At 40.8% G+C, this 18,429-nt stretch overlaps 1 protein-coding gene across 1 annotated transcript in view; it reads left to right on the top strand.

The window, feature by feature from the left end:
• Window positions 1-18,429, top strand: part of ESCO1 (establishment of sister chromatid cohesion N-acetyltransferase 1) — a 188,075-nt gene that overhangs the window by 100,540 nt on the left and 69,106 nt on the right. The window contains exon 5 of the mRNA XM_069220000.1: window positions 15,092-15,212. Coding sequence (XP_069076101.1) covers window positions 15,092-15,212 — 121 coding nt within the window. The remainder of the gene's footprint in view (window positions 1-15,091; window positions 15,213-18,429) is intronic.

Here is an 18,429-nt window from a genome sequence, read left to right as displayed (position 1 = left end):
CTCCTTTCTTTCATATTGATTTAGCGATATTCAAATACTAATGTTGCAACAAATGAAAGTGAAAATGCAGGACATTAAAAGCTCCAACCGATTCATGCGATAGGCACATGACAAGATCACCCCCATCATATCTAGTGCCTGTGAAAAAGGGCACGCTGCAAGCACCTTTGATGCCTTCAGGGAGGCAAAGAATACGAAACAAACCCTTATATGTCTGTTGCAGTGTCATGCCCATTGCAATATCTTTCCTTGGGCCTTAGTGATGTCAGAGGTTGCTAGGTTGTATCTTGAGTGAGTTCTGTTTACTATTTGTGTCTCCAGATCACAATGCTGGGGAACTCAAAATTGAATAGCTAAGGACACTCATTACTTTCTTAACTCTTAGGGTAGAGCGCAGTCAAGACTTACTTCCGGATGTTAGACGGTTTAGATTCAGATTCACAAAACAAAGCACTCAACAACTTTGGTGTCCTGTCAGTGCTTTATGTTGTACAAATAAAAGACTTTTATTGAAAGGTAGTTAAATAAACTTAGTTACAATGGGCTCAAGTAAGTTATAAACTCTCACACGTCGCCATAGTTTTCTTCTCCTGATTCCACGTTTCTAGTTAACAGTCAGCCCTATAAGTCGAATATTATCCTGCGAAGGATAGTTCGGGTGAACTCTGTAAAATACAGAGGGCTTCCTTTGGTTAAAAATAGTTCTATAGCGGTGGGATACTGGTTTCCAAGCTTACTTTGCAATAGCTAACTTAGTTACAATGTGCCACACCAAAAATGGTCCCGTTTATAGTTGTAACAAGGGCTATTCTAAAACATCCCCACCCACACAACAGGATTTCTTGCTCAAGAAAAAGTACTGGGTGTTATTACTAGAAATGTCTAGGTGGCTTAGTGTCTGACCATGAGTGCCACTAAACATAAGGTCGACTGGTCGGTTTGGTCTAATTAGTAGACCGGTTCCCACTAAATGTCTTCAATGGGTGCACAAAATCGTCTGGTTCCTCCTTTATTTTATTTTTTTAACAATCTACTAGTTGTGACAGAATTGTTTCCGTGGCGGGCATCCTTGGTAGGAGGAATGTGGGCACCAAGAGCAGTTACGTGGATAACCAGTAGCTATTGATCTGGTAATAGTTTTCTTTGGGGTGTGGGTAAATCTAAATATAGATTCTGGTGGGGTCTTGCTTTCGAATTGCAGATACCCAAATCTAAGCGATATAATTTTAGCTTCATTTTTCGTTGGCATATACATTGATGTGTTATACTGATTACACTTTACCAAAAAATTGTAATTTATGCCACCCAACATATTAAAAAGGTTTCTCAGAAACATTCCAAGTTTATTTATAAAGTCTGTGACGACAAGTTCTTGAACCTGGTTTTTTTGTTCAATATCAGCTCAATTTCTGAGCTAAATTCATTGGAGAGGCAGAAGATAGTTTTCATTTTGTCTTTGTAAATCGTCTTCTGGCAACCCTCCATAAACATAATGAACTTTAATTATTCCACATAATTTCAAATTTTGTTTGCCTGTACATTTTGTTAATGCATTTCTTGCCTTGTTAAAACTATAAAGGCCTCCTCAGGACAAGTCACAAGGACCTTAGGCTGATAATAGGTGGATAGGCACACTTCTTGGAGAGTTGGACTTGGTTGGCAATGTTTATCTGCCTGTGCTTTATATGGTGTTTTTGCTCATTCCAGGTTTTCTCGTGTATTTTGGTGTAGTTCTTTCATTTGTGGCACTAAATATTGTACTGTTTGTAAAGCAGAGCTCTGCTTTAGGTCAATACCTAGCATTTTGATATGGTACCCAAAATTACAATAAAATATAGAGTATCTGGCAGAGCTGTTTACAGCATTATTTTAAGTGAATTCTGCTTCTCATAAATAGTCGGCCCAGTCTAAATCGTTATGTAACAATTGACTGTGGAGGAATTGTCCCATACATTGCTTTACCCTCTGAGCCTGTCCATCTGTCTTGGGGATGGTGACTGGATGATAAACAAATGTCCATTTCCAAAAGACTACAAAGAGCTGTCAAGAATGCCAAAATAAAGTGGGCACCATGCCTGCCGAGTGTAAGACTGCATCAGCTCATGCATACTGAAAAGGGCATGCACAGATAACCTGCCCCACAAATGCATATCACTCGGCAAGGACACATATCCGAGTTGGGGAAATTCCAAATCTGTCAGCAAAACAGTGTGGACGACTCAGTCGTGCCCTACTTGACATTTGAAAGTTCAGGCAAACAAAGAACCTCAGCTTCAACGAGCAGTGTCAACTGAACCGTAAAAGTTGGATTAATAGAATGGTTCAATAGTTTCATATTCAGGACAGCCTTCTCCTTTAACTGGAACTGGATCTCTCCTGGCCCCTCTTGGCTACGTGAAGGTAAGTCAGGTCCAAGTGAGGTAATTATGCAAGCTTTGCCAGACAGAGGCCCAGTCTGTAGGGCGAGTTGCAACAAAGCGGAGGTTATGCTTAAAATCAGGTGCTTTTGCCCTCCTTCCTTAGACACATTAGTAAGCCTCCTTGTTGTCTAATCGACAACAATGAACTGGCTAAAAGAGCAAGTACTTAAGTTTCTGTGGTATCCCAAACCGCAAAAAATAAATGATTGGAGTGGATGTATTATTCTCAGTCACTGGTAATTAGTTTGCTCTGGTACTCCATACAAGTCACAACTAGAGTGTCTGCAACGTTTGTGTGAATGATTTGTGCATGCTGCCTTCCTGTCTAATACACTCCAAAAAAGATCTCTGTCTGGGATAAATGAAACATCTGAATTCCCTAAGCATGTTTCTGGCATCAATTGTGTACATAAGCATCATTGGGGCAGCATATGTGAGTGAGCACTTTGAGTTCAGGGCTGTCTACAGCTTGTACACCAAACACTCAGACAACATGAAATACAAAAAACACCATGGATGGCACTAATGTTTTATTCGAATACAAGGGCATTTTGTGCCCCTTGGAATCCAAGATCCGTCAGCTGTATCCATCTTAGGAATTCACAATAGATGTGATATAAGAAAATAAACTATTAACTTGATGCGTTTGTATATGAACAGAAGCAGAAAGTATGTTGTGTGAAATAATTCATATGACACACGGATTGTGCAGTCAAGAACAAGTGCCTACCACTGATCTTTGTCCTCATGTATCAAGTTCTTACAGCCAGGTTATCTACAAAACTGCATCCCAGGGTTGTTTTAGGGTTGCATTCAGAGCCCCAGATGACTCTGAAAGCTCTCTCACTTTTCTGATTGATACTTCTATCTGCTGGTTCTACTTGAATTCTTCAGAGTTGCTGGTCAGGATCTAGACACGTTGCAACAGGTTTGCTGTGCTGGAACGTAGCTCTTAGCCACAGCTCAATCTCTGGTTCCTCACTGGACAGGAGGAAACCAGAGCCATAAACCACTAACACCACCACTGTAGCATCAGTTCCCTTTTTCTGTGCCTTTCAGTGCAGTTCTGGAGTGGCTTTCCATGGAACATTCTCAACAAAATTTAGTGTTCGACAGGCATTCTCTACAAAAAAATAGTTAGGATTTAAAACCTTACATTTTTGCCATGGATAATTGTCCATTTCAGACCTTAATAAGGTATCTGTGGTGCTTGTAGCCTAAGCAATCACACAGTGTTAAGGCCCTTAAGGAGAGGGAGCCAAAGCTCTTTATGGCATGATCGCAGTGACCTCCAGACCGGGCATTGGTCTTGCTCTCCAGGTCCCACTTGAGATGCCTATTGTAATGATGGTGGCAATGACTTGCGACAACGATTAGGAGTCCTCCAAAGAATGTATTTATTAGATCTACACAGTTAATAGGAAGACAATCATTCCCTCGCCAACCTCCAGCCCTCGACTCTGACCAACGTCCCTCGCACGTCAGGCTCCCGTTAGATTCCCGGATGTAGAATTCTCTGCATGCGTTGCATGCCGAGAATTCCACAATACTACATAGCCACCTCCCTTACAAAAGGAAGGGAATGGAAAAGGAATTCTCCCAAAGACGATACAAGCAGCAATTACAAACTGTGTATAAGCACATTTTAGAAAAACACTTTACATAAAACCACAAACTGTGTTCACACACTGATAAACTGTGTATAAGCAAATTTGCAAAAATACACCATACATAAAATTACAAACAATATTCACACTCTGGTTTAAATCATCTACTATTGCTTGGATTTTTTTTTCTCCATTTAAATGAACATTACATAACATGATCACGTAAATAACCTGGGAGTTTACGAGACCTCATACCTAATCCTTTTGTTTGTGTATTCTTTGCAATTACATTGTGGTCATCAATTCCCAGACCAACTCCTGACACTTGTCCGTGTTCAGATTGTAATTGAACACTCTCCTGTTTTCCAACCTCTCTATTACTTAATAGGTCTTCATCACTCATGAGTAAAAAAAACTACTGTACCCTTCGGAGTTCACCTTTCTTTTCCCCTCTCTGTTGCCTCCTGTTGTTCCACCGTTCCCCATTTTCCAAAACAACATGGAACTCGCGTACATCTTTAACTACATATGGTCCGCGGAATTTTGTAGAACTTCCTCCTATACAACCCAATCTTATTTTCATTAGATCTCCTTTCTTGATATCTTTCTCACACTCCGACAGTGATGTTCCTACCCTCCTTTGGACTGAGCTTCCTTCTTCTAACACTGATGTCATTCATGGTGAATTAACTTTTGTGCGTGCTCTCCTGCCTCTCATTATCTCGAACGTTAATTTCCCCGTAACACTGTGTGTGGTGGTACGATAAGCCCATACTAAATCATTAACCATGGTACGGACATTTTTGCCACCTCTTACTGCCAATTGAATGACTCCTTTTACCATACGATTACACCTTTCTACCATACCATTAGCCTGTGGATTGTACAATGCAGTACAGGAATGCTGGATCCCAGACTGTTTAAGGAATTCTTCCATTTCATGTGACACTAACTGTGTTCCATTGTCCGTAATTAGTTTTACTGGGCAACCCTCCTCATGAAATATTTCCTGCATTAGCCTAATGATTGCCCTAATAGTGACCTCCTTCATGAATTTCACCATCAACCACTTCGAATGAACATCAACCATTACTAAAGCATACCTCAAATCCCATGCAACACTATTCAATGGCCCAATGAAATCCATGCATAAAGTGTGCCACCCCATACCAGGATCAGGTATAGTGCCCATCGGGTCCTGTTTGCCCATTTTCAATCTCTTTTCACTCTCCATTCAGTCAACGCATCTTTCAGCCCAACTATTAACATCATTATCAACCCCTGGCCACCAAAAAATTTCCTTCAACCTTTTTTTTTGTCAAGGTTTGACCTAAATGGCCCTCATGAGCCAACCTGAAAAGCTTGGCCAATTTTCTAGATGCTGTAAGGAGTCCTCCAAAGAATATATTTATTAGATCTACACGGTTAATACGAAGACCATCATTCCCTCACCAACCTCCAGCCCTCGACGCCAACCAACGTCCCTCGCATGTCAGGCTCCCGTTACATTCCCGAATGTAGAATTCTCGGCATGCATTGCATGCCAAGAATACCACAATACTACACCTATCTTCCCCTTTGTCCAAGTCATACAATCAATTGTTGTCTAAGGACAACCAAGGAAGAGACACAAAACACTGCAGAAATGATTCTTCAGCAGCAGAAGGGACCCTGCCCCAGGAGTATGTTACTGTGTTACTCCCTGACTTAAGCACTTGTCTTATGATTGGAACATTGCCACTGCGTCTGATCCGGTTCTGGCCCGACTGCTGACTACAGCTGCAGTTCCAGTATCTCCATTAGCATTCCCAGAGATCCTGCCATAGATTATGGCCTTCACACAAGCCATGTTGGTGTTCTTTGACAATTTTCCAGTTGCCTCTGGTGCCCCTTCAGGTCCCATGGAACCCTCGGGCCACTGACTGTACACCCACAGCTGGCCCTTCATTGGTAGTGCCTCCCCTGGTGGCAGGGAACCTTTTTAGGATGCTTATTGACTTCAGCCACCGCCACACCTGTGCTGACGACCCTGTCAGTAGCAATTTTACTTTATTTTGCTCTGTCGCCATCTCAGCTGCTGCCACCAGCTATGGAGTCAATCCTGAAGACCAAAGCCATTCTTGTGCATTCAGGAAAGCAAGTGTAAAGCAGGTGGATGAAGAACCATACTAGCAGGACTCTGCTAGTAAACAGGAGAAATTGCATTTTTGGCATTGATTTTGCATATATTTAGTTGCCGGATATCATTGGGCATGATGGTGAGGATGGCAACAGTGAGGCTGCCAACTTATGGCCTCCTACTGGAAACTGATGCTGGAGATTACCTGGTTCTCCAAAACGCCATTGCACTTGATAACTCCCCAGAGATGGAAATAGAATAACCTTTAGGGCCGTCATTGAAAGAGGTGGCCCCATTTACGGCAGTGGAGGTCAGTGGATGGCTTTGGAGGACCTTGAGGAGGAAACCAAACTGTAAGAGAGTGTTATAAAGAGTTTTGAAGAGACTTTATTGTAATCTTGGAGAGACGTAGTTGCTGCTCAGGTAAGTAGCAGATAACTGATGCTATTCAAACTAACACATTCTACAAAGAATAAAGAACCAGAATTCAGAATGACATGGACAAGCCTAAACTATAAGTAATACACCATCTTCTCCTATGATATTACTTTTCTAACTTGACAATTAAAAGAATAATAAATAAGATAATAAGATAGGATACTATGCTTAATATAAATTACAAGTGGAAAACATCACCGGGTAAAAAAGTAATTAATGTGAGAACGTTTCCCAGTAACACGTCAATGTTTGCGCTTACATATACCATTGGAACTGTTAGTGGGATGATTATCACGAGTCTGGTTGTGGTTGATTAGCATTACTCTGATAAATTTGATTGACTAACACCACAACCCTTTCTACACTTCTGAAAATGTTCTCCGTCAACCAAGTAAAACTTTCTTTAACAAAACCCTCCTTTCTCACAATTTCACAATCTTTCTTACACAATGCCATTCTGCTTAAATGCCATACTCTTCTATCACTTAACCATGCACAGTTAGAGTTAGCAAATATTTCCACAACTTTCAAGGGTTCTTAAAATAATCCATTTCCTTGCACACCTTTCCAGGTTTCTTAACTTATACCCGGTCAACCACCTTCAATTTACGTTCTTTAACACCCCTACTTTCATCATAGGATTGCTTGTACTTACACTGCACCTCCAAAATATTACTTTTTATCATCTCAGGCGACCATTCAATTATGTTACTCTTCCCAGTCCATCTCTGATTATCCTTCATAAAGGGAGTCCTCCCTTTCGTGATCGAAAGTGAGCTATATCCCATTAATGTAGTGGTGATGCAATACGCCTGGACCATTTTCTCCACTTCAGTTAAAATTACACTTGATTGCTAACTGCAAGGTTCCTTTCATAACCCTGTTGAATCTCTCAATTTCACTGTTACCTTCAGGATGATATACTGAAGAGACCTTGTGAGTAATACCATTCCTCCCCAGGAACTGTTTAAATTCAACTCCAGTAAACTGTGGTCCGTTATCTGAAATTATCTTATTTGGTAAACGTTCCCTGAGGAATAACATATCCTCAGATTTCACAATTGCAAATGTATCAGCAGACCTCCAATTTTAGTTTCAGGCCAATTTGAAAAATAATCCCTGAGTGCTATAACAAATATACTCTCACCATCTAGCTCAACCACAGGGCCCATCATATCAATTCCTACCATTTCTCAAGCCATATTGGGACATTCTACAGGATGAAAAGGTGGTTTCAAAGTGATTTGTGACTTATCTGCCCCTTACGCTCACCATATGTTCTAAGAAGAATTTGCACTCCCTTATCCAACCCACAGCTACTAATAAAATTCCTTCACTATTCTTTTACACTTCACTATACTCAGGTGTCCTTTGTGACACAATTCCAAAATCGTTTCTCTCAAACATACTGGAGGAATTACTCTTGATCCTCTAATTAACTTAACTTCCTCCAAGGAAAGTTCACATAATTATCAGTGCAAAAATCTAGCTGAAGCTTCTTGGGCAAACCATTCCTCACATAACACTGATCAATTGTTCATCTTCTTTATCCTCAATGTCCCATTCTTCCATCCAAATACCTTTCCCTAAATAATTTTCCAATCATGTCACACGGAAATCTTCTAAGGCTTCCATATTACTCCCCTCCACAGGTAAAGCCAATCTGCTCAAACAATCTGCTACTTTGTTTTTAACACCAAGCACGTGCTGAACACTATAGCCATACACTAATACTCTTACTGAAAATTTTACAATCCTAGAAATGGCATTCAGCAACCTTTTTTCTGGTCAGTAAATTAGTCAAAGGTTTCTGATCACATCTCACAATGAAATGAGAACCCCAAACAAAGTGTCTAAAATGTTCTAGGCCTCATACCATGGTCAAGGATTCCCTTTCAGTGACTGAATACCTCTTTTCCGGGGATATCAATATCCTTGAGGTAATTGCAACTGTCACTTTGTTCCCATTTTTATCGTGTTGGCTCAAATCCGCACCTAACCCCTTTATATCTAGCGTCTGTGGTTACAATAGTTTTTAAGGAAGAATCAAACCTTTGAATGGGCCTGCATAGCACAGATCATCTTTTATCTTTGACAACTCCTGTTGGCATTCGTTTGACCATTCAGATTATCAGCATATATTTTCAGTAATTGTCTCAGATATTTTTTCTCTGCAAAATTCCTGATACATTTTGAATAGTACTTTAATAAACCTAATCGAGATTTTAACTTGTCCTTGTTTGCTGGTGAAGGAGCATCGAGTATAGCACGTAAACACTCTGGTTTTGGTTTAATACCTTTGCAGCTCACTTCATGGCAAAGATAGTTCTACTTCTGTACATCAAATTTACGTTTTGTATGCTCAGCAGTTAAACAATTTTTCCTCAATGTGCACAATATTTCTCTAAGACGCTTATGAAATATGTCTATTTTCTCTAATGATTAGGATATCGTCCTGGGAGAACATCACCTCATCATGACAGCGAAATAAAGTATGCATCAACTTCTGAAATATGACTGCTGGGGACATAAGTCCAGAAGGCATTCATACATACTGGAAACAATCTAATGCAGTCATACATTCTGTGAGATTCTTACTTTAGAATGTAAACTGATCTGCTGATAAGCTAATGACAGGTCGATAGAAGAAAACCATTGCATTCCTTCCGTTCATGCAAGCATTTAATTAATCCTAATCAAGGGAAATCTCTCAGCAATGATCATTTGATTTAAATCTGTCAAGTCAATACATAACAGTATTTTCCCTTTTGCACACCTTGCCGCAACTAGACACCAACCATTCTGCTCCTTCAACCTGTTTGATTATACCATCATTGAGAAGCTTTTCAGTTTCTTTTTGACTTCCTCCCTTACAATTATAAGTACATTTCTAGCCTCTGTCCTCCTTGAGCGCCATCTTATAAGCAAGACCCTTAAGACTACCTACTTCACCTAAAAACGTATTAGGAAATTGTGACAAAACTTCACGGAACATATCTCCTTTTCTCGAGGCCATCGCCTGCTCTGAACCGTTGGTATTAAGAATGATGTCCAATGTTCTTTGGTCAATCCAACCAAGTACTGATGGACCTTGTTCTGCAATGTATAATTTACCATACACATTCCTATTTTTAAATTATAATGAAACTGCAAAACCCCACCATAGGTATGGGATCTCCATTGAAACTTTCTGGTGTTACATCTTGAGATAATAATTGTTCTCCTTACATTCCTACAAATATATCCTTACAAGAATCTTTATCAATGATGTTGTACGGGGATCCATAGTCAGCAACAATTAGCATTTTTGCTCTGCCAATTTGATTTTCCAAACTGGTTTGTTCCTAGACTTTGTACTTTGTTCACACGCCTTAGCATTCTCAATGCTAAGGATGCAGTCATTGTTAATATCGGAATCAATATTACCCTTTTCAGGTGTTTCACAATTTTTACCTTTCTCTGCTTACACTTGCAAAAATGTCACCTTTAATATTGCAACAGGAACACTTCTGGTTCACAGCGGGCATGTTTTGGAATATGCAAGTTGTTCCTTACTGCCACATCTGTAACATTTCTTCTCACCATTATCGTTCCATACAGCTGTTTTTCTGGTTATTGAATGCCTGTTTAGATTAATTTTTTGTCTTTGCATCAGTCATGATTTGACTTTTCGTATGCCCTACCTTACTTACAACTTCCTAAATATCGATGTTCTTGTCACACACAATGGCTTTAGCACATTTTCTGGATACTTTCAACTCTGAGTTCCATGAATAGACAATCTTTCCTAAACAGCTTTTTTTCACATGCATAACAATTTGGTCTTGTATGACTTCATTATGTAAAGTCCCAAATTTACATTAAAGCTATTTTTAAGAGCATATACGTACTCCTCTAAATTTCATCACACTCTTGTTTCCTTTGGCTATCAATAGTAGTACATATACATGGTGCAATTCATCTAGATCTAATAACGCGTGAAAATACATCACCACCACTTCTCGTTTTCCTCTCAATGTGATTCTTAGTTTTAAGGCCTTTTTGACCTAATAAATGCAAAAGGAGTGTCTTTTGTTTCCTTTCTGGTGAAATCTAATAGTCATCAATTGTATTAATGTAGTTAATGAAGTATCACTTCCCCTCTGGGCACTATATAAATGGTTCTCCCTTCACAGGCATAAAAGGAATTTGAGGTATCAAGGAAAAGGTCTCCCCAGCGCACATTGCAATAGAACACTATGGAATGTCAGGGAGAAACAATTATCTTGAAGAATAGGCCAAATATAGTGTAAATAACTTAATGATGATTTTAACACTGTGCAGCACACATTGTAATAGCATAGTAAGAAATGCCAAATTGAAACAGCTACTTGGAAGAGAGGCCATATAAAGTGTAATAACAGAATGATGAAGACAATACTGTGCCCTAGTACCACAGGACAGTACTTCGATTTGATGCTAACTTCTGCCGTCTACAAGTGACCATCCATACAACAATTTCACGAAGAAAATATTCTTGTCGAGAGTCCCCTGCGAGTAATCCTTCACAACACGAACTAAAGCTCCTGATCCCTGAGCCATTCAAGATGGCCTGCTGCATGTGTACGTAGAGAGTAAAACTTGAGCGAATGAGGACCTCCTGGTTTCAAAATGGGCACCACATACATGTGCAACTCGCCATAGATGCGCTGACATAACCATGTGCAAGTATTCCGCAAAGAAGACAACAGCCAGCAAGTTCACGTGCTACAGTCCACAACGTAGATACAACCAAAATCCAGGTGACAGCAGCCTAAAGGATTCTGCTGCTTCCAAAGGAAGGCGAATCGGCTGCCAAGAGGATTAATCGCCACTAGGGCAGGCGTACTTTCAGCTTTTCAATTAACCATCCTACCATAGTCAGGGCTAGGCACACACACCTGCTCAGCGCCAGGAATCCATCATGGGGGATAGTGCACTTTAGAAATATACATTCCATAACATAACAATGCCAAGGCTAGCAAGGGCAACATGCTGCTCAGTCCCCCTCCCTCCAGTGTCCACTGCCACTAAACCGCTTTAGTGTGTCCTTGCGAACACACACATTCACCCTCTTGGAGGCAGGATCTGATATTTCCTCCAAGGGTGGCAGGTCATCACTTCAGACATGTGGGTTCCTCAAATCTCACATTGGACCTATGCCTTCCCATCGCTTTCTACTCTGCCGCACTTCGCCACCAAAAGGATGGCTTTCGGAGGTCTACCTGTCTGCCTTGCAGAAGGGAGTGCAAGCTCTGTTGGTTAAAGGGATAACATAGGGGTTCCAGACACTACTTCCTTGTGCTGAAGAAGGATGGAATCCATCTTCCTACTTCAGATCTTCACCCGCTCAACATCTTCCTGTTCAAGGACAAATTCAAGATGATCAAGCTAGTTCAGGCCTTGTCTGCCCTACACTCCAAAGAGTGGATGGTAATGCTGGACCTGCAGGTTGCTTATATCTATATACCCATCTTGCAGGTCCACAGGTGCTATCTGCGGTTCACAGTAGGCCACAACACTTTTCAGTTTGCAGTGCACCCTTTTGGCACCATCAGTGCCCTCCAGCGCTCATGAAAGTGATGGCAGTGGTTGGGGGTTCCAGACTTCCCCTACCTTGACAATCGGCTATTGGTGATGGGCTCGCCACAGGCAGTCGTCAGTCACCTCCAGATGATGACAAACCTTGTAACATGGTTTATTATCAACCTGCCAAATTTACACCTGACTCCTCTGCAGAATCTCCCATTTATCAGAGCTATTTTGGATATGGTACTGTTTTGTGCCTCTACCCACCACCCCAAACCCAATCCCCCGGAGCGGAGAGCCCAGAACATTCAGGCTAAGATCTTGATATGTCAACATTGGTCCTGGATCTCAGTAGAGATGACTGTGAGGCTCCTGGGGTTGTTGGCCTTCTGAATGCTTGTGGCCAAACATACCAGGTGGCACATGCGGGCTTTGCAGTGGGATACCAAATCCCAGTGGACACAGCATCATGCAAATCTGTTGGATTGTATCTGTTTTTCAGAGGAGACTACAAAAAATCTGCTGTGGTGGCTACTTGACTGCTATAGGGTCGGTGGCAGACCCCTCCCCTTAGCCCACCCAGGGTGGATAGTGGTCATGAAGGCATCACTATTGGGTTGGGGAGGCCATCTTGGGGACGTGGAAATCTAAAGCCTCTGGCCTTTTGTGGAGACTCACCTCTACATCAATTTGTTGGAGTTGAGGGCCATTCGCTAGGTGTCGAAGGCCTCTCGTCCTACCTTTAGAGGTAGGCTGATACAGGTGCTCACGGACAACATAATGCAATGTGGTACTTCAACAAGCTGGATGGGTGGGATCTTGGGCCCTGTGTTAGGAAGCTCTGCGTCTCTGGAAGTGGCCAGATCGCCAAAGAATTCATTTGATTGCTAACCATCTGGTGCAGTCTCTAACTGCCGGGATGGATAAACCTAACTGCTGACATTTAAAGGATCATAACTTGCAGTTGCACCAGGGATTTGTTTCAGGAATGGGTGTAGAACTCTGGCTCGATCTTCCTCCCTCTGCAGAGAATGTGCAATTTGAGCACTTCTGCGAATTTGGAGTTTCCAAAGCAGCTCCCTCTTGGATTTGGCTTCCATCTAGAGTGGAGCTCGGGGCTCCAATATGCATTCCCTCTACTGCCTCTGCTGCTTTGAGTTCTTTAGAAGATCAGGAACAAGATTTGAATATGTTATAGCTCATATTATATCAGAGTTTGGATTCTAGCAGGGCTTTGATGTTGCCACCTTTCCACAAATTTACATGCAGTGGTGGGAAGCTATAGTTTTGAGTTAGAATGCCTCAACAGATTATTATTTTTAAAAGTATTCATCAGCTTCTTTCTCGTCTATTTCTTAGTCAAAAAGGTTGGAAATATAATCCTGATACCAACAGGAATAAAACTTCTATGAGGGTGAGAAAAAATAGGGTGTAGGGAAATTTAATTTGCAGTCGGTAGGCAGGTTTTCCATGTGCAGGTATGAGTGTATATATTTGCCAGTAAGAAAATGGAATTTACAAACGTTTGCTAGTACAGTTTCTGGGCCTCCTTCTGTAAACTCTTGTGAATTCTTGAAAGTTTTAAATCTGCATAAGTGCAAAGACAAAGGACTGCAGATACACTTTTGTGATGTCCTTTAAGACACTGGTCACTAAGTTATTTTTATTTTCCTGTTGCCCATAATAGTTTTTGCACTGATTATCCATCATTATTTTATTTATCTATTTTCTTTAAATATTGTCATTTGTCAAACACATTTTTCTAAATAATGCCTTAACGTTGTACAATCAAAACTTATTTTTTCGTTCTGCGTTTTTTTTAGTACATTTTATTTTTAAAGCAAACAATCGCCCGTCTTGCTTTCATGCTTGTGTGTGTATTTGCATAAAAGTAGATAGAAGTATGGGTGCATTACATTACATTTGCAAACATTAGTAAATGTTTTCTATATTGGAATGACTGTCAAGCATGCAAGATGTGCTAACACCATTTGCTAAGGGGGCATGCCCTTGTGATAAAGGCTTTATATAAAAAAATCCAATGTGCAAGTTTGAACAGTTTTTATATTTATGGATCCAAACATTTGCCTGAGTGGCTGGCAATCACTGTTTACAGATCCATGCAGTGGTATTGTAAACAGTCATCCACAGTGTAATACTACAGGTGTTTGGTCCAGAGGGCAATATAAACTTACACTTGCTGTCCTTGACCCCAAACAGCATGTCCTGGAAGTCACAAAATAGTAATACTATACCCTTGTCGTGGTATTCCCGGTCAGCATACAGGCGCTGGCACAATTTTGTGGTAAACTGCTGTCCATAGTACGATGTCCGTTATCCTTGACAATATGCTGGCCCTAACATAGTAATGGTAATCCCTGGCAACTTGCTGTTCTAGTTACAAAGGTGGTAATTCCTGGTAATATTCTGGTCCTGGCATTATGGTGTTAGTTCCAGGCAACATGCTCAATGCAGCACAATCGTAGTAATTCCTGGCAAATTGCAGGCTATGGCGTATCAAGGGAGATAGTTTGTTGTAGAAATCTGGCTCAGTGGTACTAATTCCTGACAACATGCTTTATATGGCAAAAAGCTGGCCCTGGCACAAAGAAAGTAGCCCCTGGAATATTGTGGGCAGCCACAAACTGATGGAGGCACAAATGTGAATAAGTTGAGTAAATTAAAGTTCAGAAAAAGAGAAGAGAAGGACCAGTATAAGTGAACATATGTAATGGTTGTGTTCGTGTACATGCTTAGCTAACCTCTCCAAAGCCCAAGGTAAATACCTTTGCCATTGGCAAGGTTTTGGGGAGAGTGCTGGACAGAGCAAACCTAACTGCATTTGTAAATGCTTGTGATGCTGAGTTATGATGCAGATCTGACCTGTGTGACTTTATCTGTTAGGGACTGGCCAAATAATTTTCTGCTCATACTTAGACTTTGTTTTCTTTGTATTAAAGGGTGGCCTTAATCAGTCCTTCTGCAGCCACAATCAGTGCTACACCATCTGAAGGAAATCTTCAGAGAGAAGTTAAGAAAATAAAGGAAGCTGTAAAAGATGGCGATAACCAGCTTATTATTGTAAGTTTCCTACCACATTTAGCTGATGTTTACAAATAGACACGTTCTCTGGAGCAAATGCCCAGATTGCAGTTTTGTCAAAGTTAAGTGATAGCCAATTGGATATTCTTAGTGAGCTTGGGTACATAAGTCAATATTATGCCTGGTGAGTTGGTGATTGAATCAGCGCTCGCTGTCCACAATGTATCTGCGTGACCAGCCTCTTAGAGATGCTTGTTACTCATGTTTTGATACAAGCAGTCTTGTATCTACACTGATGGTTCTGATTTTTAAAACATTTTGTGGAATTCTTTGGCATGAATGTCGTAGTTTAGTTGGTGGCTTGACGAAACCGAAGATATCACTATGCTGAGGAAGATCCCTCTCCAGTTTTGCATTGGGATCAAAACATCAACACACATTACGGAAATATTCTGTTATTTTGTCAAATTAAATTTTTTATGCACTTTTTCTATTCTTTCTAATTTTTACACACAAGCAGGATTGTTCACATGTTCTCTTGTGTTTGCCGACTTGATAATGTACATAACAGTTCTACTAATTTGTTAAATGTAAGAACACCTGATTGTAAACTTATCAGTATTTTACTGTAAATTGATGATTGAAAACAAAAACTAAATAAGCAATGACTGCATCTCCCACAGTGCTATGGGCTTTAATCATGGCAAACACGCCTAAAAAGGTATTTGCTGCTTTGTGTGAATGCTCTCACAATCTTTGTTGATACACTAGTTGTGGTACAGCTTGTAAATAAAGAGACAAACATCAGTGCATACTGCATGGCTTTATTGCTGTATTTTGACTTTTTTGAATTACTTAAACTATTTTATGGGTCACCTGTGACCATTGGATTTGTTGCAACTGCCATGTCTCAAACATTACTATGAAGTCTCCGACTCATACCTGAGGTAAACATGTTTTTGTCTTTTATTTGAGGCAAGTGGAAAAGGAAAGGTTATGTCATTTTATATTATTGCTCTTTTTTTGTCTACTTAGATCAGCTAGCGCTCTTATTTACTCGTTTAAAGTCTTTATAGTGAATTAGTCCAAACATGATATAACCCCTAAACTCGAGAGAACTTTTTAAATAAGCCTTTCAGAGCATAATGGTTTTTTTTTTCAAAGGATTTTTTTCTCATATTTACAATCTTTTCTGTATTTGTTAAATGTTCTGTAGAGTTTGATTTCTGTGTGATTATTGATCTTGCCCGCAATGGACTAATGTACATTGCATTATCCCTAGAATTTATTTTGACCAGCATGTCAACAGCTTCCCTGCAGTGCCACACCTGGATCTCCCCTTAGTGAAATTTGGGTAATTTCTTCTGACTTTAAAAATATTTGAAACCAGAATATTGAAACCCCTGACCATTCCTAAAAGATGTTTTCAATGTCCCTTTCCACTATTTCATCTGAAAAAGATCTCACTCGCTTGTGGTGACGTTTTACTTATTCTAATTGGGGTATGATCTAGTTGATATGCACTATAATATTGAATATGCCTTGAATGTGGGACCTAGCTTTTATGTATGCCTTCATTTATAATGTCCCAAGTGTCCAAACCCACTGGAATCCCGAGTTCTAACCAGCAAGCTTTCAACATTTCACATTGTGGAGTTTGAGTGATAATAATGTGTATGCCTGTCTTACAGGAGCATTTGTTGGGTGCTGGTTGCAATGCCCCTTCAAACGTTCTGCTACAGTTACTTAATTTTCCCTTAACATGGTTCCAAATGTACAAATATTTGAAAACTACAGTTCTTTTTCAATCCCAAATATTTCCCCAAAGAGGACGTTATTTCTATTGCTCTTTGTTCATGACATTTAATTCCTGTGTTCCTTTTTTCAAACCGTTATTTGTATATGATTGTCTTTTCTTAGGAGCGCATCTGGTTGTTCCATAATAACAACATTCCCAGAGACTCTTGAAGGAATTTGAATGAGTTAAGTTTGATTGCTAGGCTGCAACTATTACTCTTTGGGTGGTGTGGCCCTAGTGAACTTTCAACCTCAATTCAGTAAATTCCAAGTACTGCAGATACAGATTAGCTCTGAATTGCTTTAGACAGTTGCCAAGATTGTAGGTGTTTTTGAATCATATATTTTTAGTGGTTTCACAGAGCAATAGTGGAAGAGAATTCCACAGCCTGGTTGAAAGGAAAAAGGACTGACCTCTTATTCTATGGAGTGTGATTCTTGGCATATCTAGTAGAGACAAGTTAGAAAATTGAACCACACAAACTGGTTTGTGATCGGTCAGCTTGTTCCTGATATAAACAGGACCCACGTTGTTGAATGCTTTGTTAGTGAAGCACACAGGAGCGACTTGCAGGGCATTGTTGGGGCTGTGTGTGGTGGGGGATTAATTAAAAAAACAAAAACTCTTACCTGCATCACTGCTGCCACGCCGCTCCTCTGCGGCAGGCACAGGGTCCCAGCCTGCCCTGCAGCCACTCCGAAAGCTGCTGACAGCAGCATTCGGATTGGTTGGGAGCACCCAGCCAGGGCGCTCCAGGAAGACTGCGAGCCTGGGCCTGCTGTCTCCAGCCCGGCAACACAGTGCCGGGCTGGAGAAAGCACAGTGCACATGTGTGTTTGGCCCAAGACGGCCAGTCAAAGATACATGTGCACTGAGGGGGAGTGCTGAGCACTCCTCCCTCCGTTCCCGTCCTAGCCTGTGGCCCTGCCCTTTTACTACAAAATGATAATAAACGCAGTTTATTATTGTTTTGTAGTAAAAGTTGTGCAGCTTCTGCTGCTGGCAGGGGGCAACGTTCCTCCACCATAGCGGAGGAGCTGTGCCTGGAAGCATAAGATTTTGACTATATTGTACTTCTGTATTGGCAGCCAGTACACTTTTCTAAGGTGTGTTTGACTGATGATTTGTCAGGCAAATTAAGGAGCCTGAATGCTTCAGTATGTTGCACTAGTTTCAAGGAGTGAATCAGATATTGGAGTGCTCCTAACAGTAGCCTGTTTCATTAGTCTATTCTGGAGGCTACCAGACCTTGGAACTCTGTTCTGCGCGTTTTAGTGGGTAGCAGTAAAAGGATTTTTGTAAGGTTCTGAGGAAAGCGAAGCAGGTTGCTGCTATCTTAGCAGTGTGTTTAGAGAATGTCAGCTGGTTGTAGAACAGTACTCCTTAAATTCTTAGCTGAGTGACCAGAGCGGGAGGCGTACCTACCTCATTGGGCAGCCAAAAGAGGGACAAAGATCC

The sequence above is a fragment of the Pleurodeles waltl genome, chromosome 2_2, assembly GCF_031143425.1.
Source record: "Pleurodeles waltl isolate 20211129_DDA chromosome 2_2, aPleWal1.hap1.20221129, whole genome shotgun sequence".
Taxonomy (NCBI): domain Eukaryota; kingdom Metazoa; phylum Chordata; class Amphibia; order Caudata; family Salamandridae; genus Pleurodeles; species Pleurodeles waltl.
The sequence above is the reverse complement of the archived record's forward strand: the minus strand, read 5'-3'. Positions and strand labels throughout refer to the sequence as shown.